The sequence below is a fragment of the Leiobunum rupestre genome, chromosome 5 (assembly GCF_980474605.1).
Source record: "Leiobunum rupestre chromosome 5, qqLeiRupe1.1.hap1, whole genome shotgun sequence".
Classification (NCBI taxonomy): domain Eukaryota; kingdom Metazoa; phylum Arthropoda; class Arachnida; order Opiliones; family Sclerosomatidae; genus Leiobunum; species Leiobunum rupestre.
Window position 1 is genome coordinate 39,822,004 of NC_143388.1, and position 7,084 is coordinate 39,829,087.

At 38.0% G+C, this 7,084-nt stretch overlaps 1 protein-coding gene across 1 annotated transcript; it reads left to right on the top strand.

The window, feature by feature from the left end:
* The first annotated feature begins 323 nt into the window (after nt 1–323).
* LOC149944447 (uncharacterized) lies at nt 324–1,085 on the top strand. Its single transcript, XM_090175179.1, has 2 exons — nt 324–496; nt 625–1,085. Exons 1-2 carry the CDS (start codon nt 412–414, stop codon nt 945–947), a joined length of 408 nt encoding a protein of 135 aa, XP_090031305.1. The 5' UTR covers nt 324–411; the 3' UTR covers nt 948–1,085.
* The last annotated feature ends 5,999 nt before the right edge of the window (nt 1,086–7,084 follow it).

Sequence of the window (7,084 nt, forward strand, 5' to 3'; positions counted from 1 at the left end):
AGTGGTATATTTTAGCTTGCAAACTTGTATTTATTTATATAGTTTTGTCCTTCGCACAGTTTACAAGCTTTTAATTATGAAAAATGTTAAGCATTTTTTATCAATATAATTTTAAAATTAAATAGCAATAACTTAATTTTTTATTGATAGATCTTTTTCCTATTTCAAGTCCTGTTTTACATTTTTATTAATTTCATTTGTTGACTTTTTATTTCAGCTTATTTATATTTAAAAAATTTGGTGTTATAAGCGTTTTTTATATTGGAATATAAAATACATATACCTCCCTATAAATAGTGTTCCTGTTTCCCACACAATTATCAAATGTGTATTCCTCATCGACAATTAGAAGTTGAAATAATATTTTCTTGACGTTAAGATATTGTGTGATTAACAATATTAAAACGTAAAATGTTGAGTGTATCTGTTTTCGTATTGCTGAGCCTTGCTGTGTTTGGATCTTCAGCTATGAGTACTTGGCAATTCGTCAACGGAAGTAAGTAGCACTGACCAAGAGGGCTTATTTCATTGGTGGTCTTGAAATTGTAATAGGACTTAACTAAGATCCGTACTTGGTAAATGACCGTTTAAATTAATCGTAGCAGTAACGTTTGTTATTTATAGCATGGCAGTTCCTGGATAGCCCTAACAGCGATGTAGCCGGGCCAGTGTGGAACTTAACCTGGCCTACGTTCATCCTGCCGACTGTCAAGCCTCTCTCTTCACTTCCTTCCTTGCCAGCTTTTCCTGCAGCTTTCCCCGACGAGAGGAACCTGAGTACATTCAACTTTCCCGGATTCAACGTCTCCACATGGTCCTTCAACGCGATGGTGGCGCAGGATAACGCGACCACATCGCCTGATGAGAAGGAGACAATTACCGGCGTGTTTGAAGGATCAAGTTTTTCCACGAACAGTTCCAGTCGAGAGCCGAGAGCTACTCCTTAAATAGTTTAAAAGTAATTAAAGCTCTAACTTATTTCAAAATATTATTTATTCCGAACGACAGAGAAATCTATTTTAATGTAATTTATGGATAATGTGTAATTTATGTCAATAAAAATTGTGATAAATAAATTTTTTAAACGCACATTTACTATATATTGCTGCCCCTGTCAATCCAAACTTAAAAGAGATTTTAATGAATGTAACCAGATGATTTTGAGTAACAAGCGAGGTAGATAGAGTTATATATATAACTCTATCTATAACGAGGTGACCTTTGCAAGTGGATACATTTCAGTTGCAATTACTCAATATGTCGGAAACAGCAGGCGAGGTAGGTCACTTGTACTAAAGAGATCAGTCCCCATTCCTACCCTAAAGGCAACCAGGTGACCACCTTACATTAACTTACATGGTTCTCTCCCCCTGCGGCGAGTAAGGATTTGGCTTGCAGATAACTCGCATTTGGGAAATTTTACATAGGCATAAGTACCATCCTTACAGAGCAGCGCTTCACCACGGTTTACGAGATGGAGACGCTCAACAACGGCTGGATTTATGCAACTGGCTGCTAAATTCCGTGCACCACGAACCACAATTCCTTCGCAACATGCTATTCTCGGATGAATCCTCGTTTGCAAGAGACGGCCATTACAATCACCAAAATAATCATGTTTGGGAAGACACAAATGCACACTGGTGATATGAACACCAATTTCAATTTGGGCGCTTGAATGTTTGTATTGGTCTTGTTGGAAACCGGTTAATTGATCCAGTATTCTTACCGCAAAATCTAAATGGCCAGAGTTATTTAGATTTCGTGAGAAATGAGCTAGAACAACAACTTGGCGCAACGAGCAAGACTGTGGTTTCAGCAAGGCGGTGCCTCGCCTCATTACCACAGAGCCGTGAGAGATTACCTTAACAACGAATTTCCACAACGATGGATAGGGAGAAACGGTCCCGTACACTGGCCAGCAAGGTCGCCCGATCTGACTCCGTTGGATTTCTTTCTTTGGGTCTTCGTCAAGGACAAGGTGTACGCCACTCCCGTAGACACACTTGAAGAGCTGCGTCAACGAATTGTAAGCGCTTGCCGGGAAGAAACCCCGGAAATGATTCAAGCCGCCTTCGACAATATGATTGTTCGTGCCCAAGCCTGCATCACAGCCGAAGGTGGTATTTTCTATACGTGCTTATTAATTTTGTTTGCAACTAGATAAATAAAATGTCTCTTTGTTTTTTCAAAAAATTCGCATTTTTCATCCTACGAAATTAAATCGTGTAATACCTTCTTCGCCATTGTCTCCTCGATTTTTCAGCGGTGTTTATTGCAATAAACACCAGATTAACAAATTTCTGACTTACATAAAGTTACACTACTCTCCCAATGGAATTCAAAAAAAAAGTTATTTTAGCTTGCCCAACTTGTCACTTTTACAAATCGTATTTTGTCAGTGAAAAAGACGTCTATTTTTTTCGCGCCAACGCTATTTGTACGTTTTCGGTGACGCTCTACAATTTTCTCATTGACAATTTTCTTATAGCACCTAGCGGTTAAAATTTAAATTTTCAAAAAACGTGAAAATATTTTTCGATTTACATGTAATTTTGGTAGACAGTGTCCTCCGACACGTTTAATGTACAGTACAAATTTCAACTTTCTAGAAAAGATAGTTTTTGAAAAAAATCACTTTTTCTAGCAAAAAAACACCCTGTATACTATCAATGGCTATTGATCCCAGATTAAAAAAAGGTTGAACTTGTTTAATAAATAAACTGAAAGATCGTAGTAACTCTGTACTTCCAAGTACTTCGACGGTAGACTCGAAAGAAACTGAAACGACTATTTGCAAAGACAAGAAATCAATCCATTTTAAGAGTTATTTTGACAAAAGCAAAACAAGTACATGAATTTTTAAAAGAAGACATCCATCTGTTGGCATACTCTGTTTTCGGAGCTTCCCACTTAGAAAATGAAAAGGGCCATGCACTGGGGGGCCCAAAATAAAGATTATTTTCACAAAATAGATTTAGTTGCGCAAAGCTATTTCTAAATTCCGGTTACATCAGTGTCTTCTAAGAGGCTATTTTCTTGTAGTAACCGGTAACGTTATAAAAATATAAATATAAATTTATTGATAAGGTAAACTTTTAAAAGTAAATTGATAAATGTATGATAAATATCTGATAAAATCATTACTTGATCTGAAACATCGTAAATTGTATGGTTTATATCAATTAACATGTTTATATTTTAATTATATGGAAATTATTATCACTGATTCCCCTGTATCACAAACAACTCGTCCTAAGGTCGGGTAATGGTCACAAAGTCATTATAAGGTTTACGACCAAAAGCCGACTCAAAAAAAAATCAAAATATTATTCGAGAAAATTTGTTAATATATTCTTATTTTATTTTGCCGGATTTAAATTCGCAAATACGTTTTAATACTATTTTGGGTCGGTATGGCGACCATAAATTTCCAAATTCGTGTAAACACTATTTTGAAATAGTTCGCCGGATATAAATTCGCAAATACGTTTTAAGACTATTTTGAGTTGGTTTGCCGACAGCAAATTCGCAAATACGTTTTAAAACTTTTGAGTTATTTTGCCAATTATAATTTCGCAAATACGTTTCTATGACTATTTCAAAAGATCTTATATTTTTCTAATATTTTTAAAGAATACACCAAATATATTGAATTCCAGGTTTTATTGATACCTAATAAAATTGGAAAGACACCAAAACAGGGAAATATTTATGCGATTATTTAGTCATTCTTCTTTTGATTTTATCGTTGAGATAAATATATAGGATTCATAGCGTGCCTGCAATTAAAAAATGCGGTGTGTACATATTTTTTATGTTTACATTTTTCTAGAAATGATGAATTTTGTGTTGGTTATAGTTCTTTAAATTATTTAAAAAGTCGAGGTGGGCTCCGTATAAAAATGAAACTAAGGTAAGTGATCGACATGAGGTCAAAAATTTATATACCGGTACTCCAAGCTAATCAAAAAGCCTACTACACCGGTGGTCTCATCAGAATGCCCTACGCCAGCGTCCACAAGCCCGGACAGGTGACAAAACCAGCATGGGTAGCAGAACCCCACTACTGATGGTCGCACCCTCGACGCAAGCCACTCATTCCGACAAAAGGCGCAACAATGGGACGACCAGCACGCCACTTCGCGCACGTAAGTGAACAACAGTGTGTCAGAATTTATAGCCTGGTGTACCTAGTAACAGAGACCATACCACCGGAGGCCTATCATCATAGTGCCCTACGCCAGCGTCCACCTAGCCCGGACAGGTGACAAATCCAGCATGGGTAGCAGAACCCTACTACTGATGGTCGCACCTTTGACGCAAGCCACTCAACCCAGCAGAAGGTGCAGTAATGGGTGGACCAATCCCCACTTCGCACACAGCAGTGAGATTAAGAGTGGATGCTATAGCAACACCAGCCGACACCCTACCTACGTAGGTAAGGAGTCAAACCCTTTGGAGAGAGCTCCTAAAGGGGAACGACGAGCACACAGCAGCCCAAGTAACCCGGCACAGCTGGCACCGGAGATCCCGGTGGGCCCCAAAAGGCCGGGAAACAGGACCGCCGTGCCCGCATATGGAGGCTCGCCGCCCCACAGCAGGATACCCAATCCGCCGAGGCGGCCAGTTTGCCTGGACCCTCTCCGTTAGCCTGAACCGAAGCTCAGTATCCATCCCAAACCTGACCGAAGTCGGAGGTGGAGATAGGACCATTTGATCAGAGCTAACATCTCCCAGTGCGCCACCGCCCTTATGAGTTACAAGAGCCGGACCCCGACTCCCCGGTAATGCAACCAGTTATTGCACACTCTAACCCAATTAGGGCCGCAAGTGTTCGACAAGAAGGGGATTTCAGTTAGATTTTGTGAGGAACGTTACTTGGTGTACCTGCAAATAGGCCTTTCAATGAAACCTGTTCAGCACTCGCCAAGGAGTATTAACATTCCGCGCCTGGACTAACAGATTCCTTTTTGTATAGTCTTTGTCGCTTGGTGCCTGAAATAAGAAATATTTTTAACGCTGTAAACGTTAGGCCTTAGTTGGAATTCGGGATCATAGATATAGATAATAAGTCGGGATTTCATTATTCTAAATAGCCTAAAAAAGCTACGTGGGTTAAATGAAACACTTGTTGAATTCCGGATTTTGAAATTAATACGTTCAGTTCTAATGGGATCAGTTTTTCTCGTTTTGAATTTTCCTTCAACATATTCGGAGATTTGAGCATCAACTGTACTTCTGCTGGTTTTGGGGTTTTATTACCGTTTAGGGGCTCCATATCTTCTCTATTTAACTGAAAACTAGAAATTATTAAATTTTTTACGTTAGATTTATTTCATTTAATTAAAATTTTAACTTACCCAATGTTAAATATCTTAACGAAGGACCACAGAGAACGGTAACGCCGCTAACGCGTGTGCCGAGGCTTACAGTTTAAAGCGAAAACTTGGATTGGAGTTGGCTGTTTCAAAGAGGGTTGGCTGTACAACTACCCGATAATATCTGGTAGCCGTGTAACATAAATTAAATCACTTAGTTCCGGTTTTACGCGGTGGGCGGGATGGAAGGGGGACGTAACTTTTATTGAAAGACCTATTAAGTGCAAGAAACCTTTTTTATTATGATGCAACTGAAAATGAGCATTCTTAAGCATCTTCAACAGTAGAACTGACCCGTCCACCTGAATTATGGGCTTTAAAAGTTGCTTGATGACTTAGGCCTAAGGTTGTGCCTTGGGTATTAGCCTAGCTGATTATTATTATTATTATTATTATTAATATTATTATTATTATTATTATTATTATTATTATTATTATTATTATTTTTATTATTATTATAATTATTATTATTATTATTAACAGACTCCAGTGAAGAAATAAGCCAGAGTGATGAGGTTTTCTCAAATTTTACATTTAATAAAATGTAATAATTAAAGTTCCTAAAATATTTTTTCCATGACTTGTGTCAATTTTCTCATCTATACATACATTAATGGGTAGTCGGCCCAGCGACGTTTCGGAAATTTTAAAGTCGGATTAGATACATGTCTGGTAAAGATTCGGGCCAGTAGACGTCGGATCGACCGAAAATTCGCTAGGATATTTCGACGGTAAATAGTGATGTTGGCCCACCGTCGGCTAACTTCTACATTGGAGAAAATACAGCGACGTCTGCCAAACTCAAATTTGCTACAGGGGTTAGTAAAAAAAAACTCTACATCAAGTAACGGAACGTTTTCGTTAAAAACTTTATTATTCGAATAATAAAAATCAATCTATATTTAATTAATCGACAATCTGAGTCGACTTCTCAACGAATAAATTTTGTTTACTCGATACCCGACTCGATCAGCTAAAACCGCTACTCGCGCAGCAGTTGAGATAATTGTTTCCCGGAAAGTACGAATTTGTCATCGGCAGAGCTGATCGAAGAGTGGAAGAGAGACGCGAAACCGAGAGAGAGCCAAAACCGGGCAAAACAGACAACTACGGAGACACTGTCGCCATCTCTTAAGGGAGAGTGGTACTTTCAAAATGGCTTTCTAATTCGAGTAGAACAGGGCCGTTTGAATATTGGAGTTCTTTAATACAAAGTTTCGGCCGTTCTGTAAATATATTTTACGTTGGAAATCGCAAATTTAGAAATTTTTCCCGTAATCGAATTTAATGTAGTATGGAATACAATCTGAAGAAATTTAATGCACTATTTGGGAAAAAAGCTATTTATTGCGCAAATCATCAAATTACCAGTTTTGAGTTGCAACATTCATTTATGAAAAAGTAAATATTTAAATCCTTTAACTACCAAAATTCAAGTTTCGAACGTACAAAAACGATGTGAAACATTTGAGAAGAGCGTTACCCCTCCTACGCCCCTGGTTCCTACGCCACTGTATTATAACGTCTTTGATTTAATATTTACGCCCCACGTGTAAATCCAAAGTGGGTAATTGAAGTCATAATGTACTAAGACATTATTGATAGCTAACGAAGGGATCTTAGACGAGTTCTCAAACCTCATGTCCAGTGGTTATAAGTACGCCAAATCAGAACCACAGATATGGAGAATTATGAATGATTTC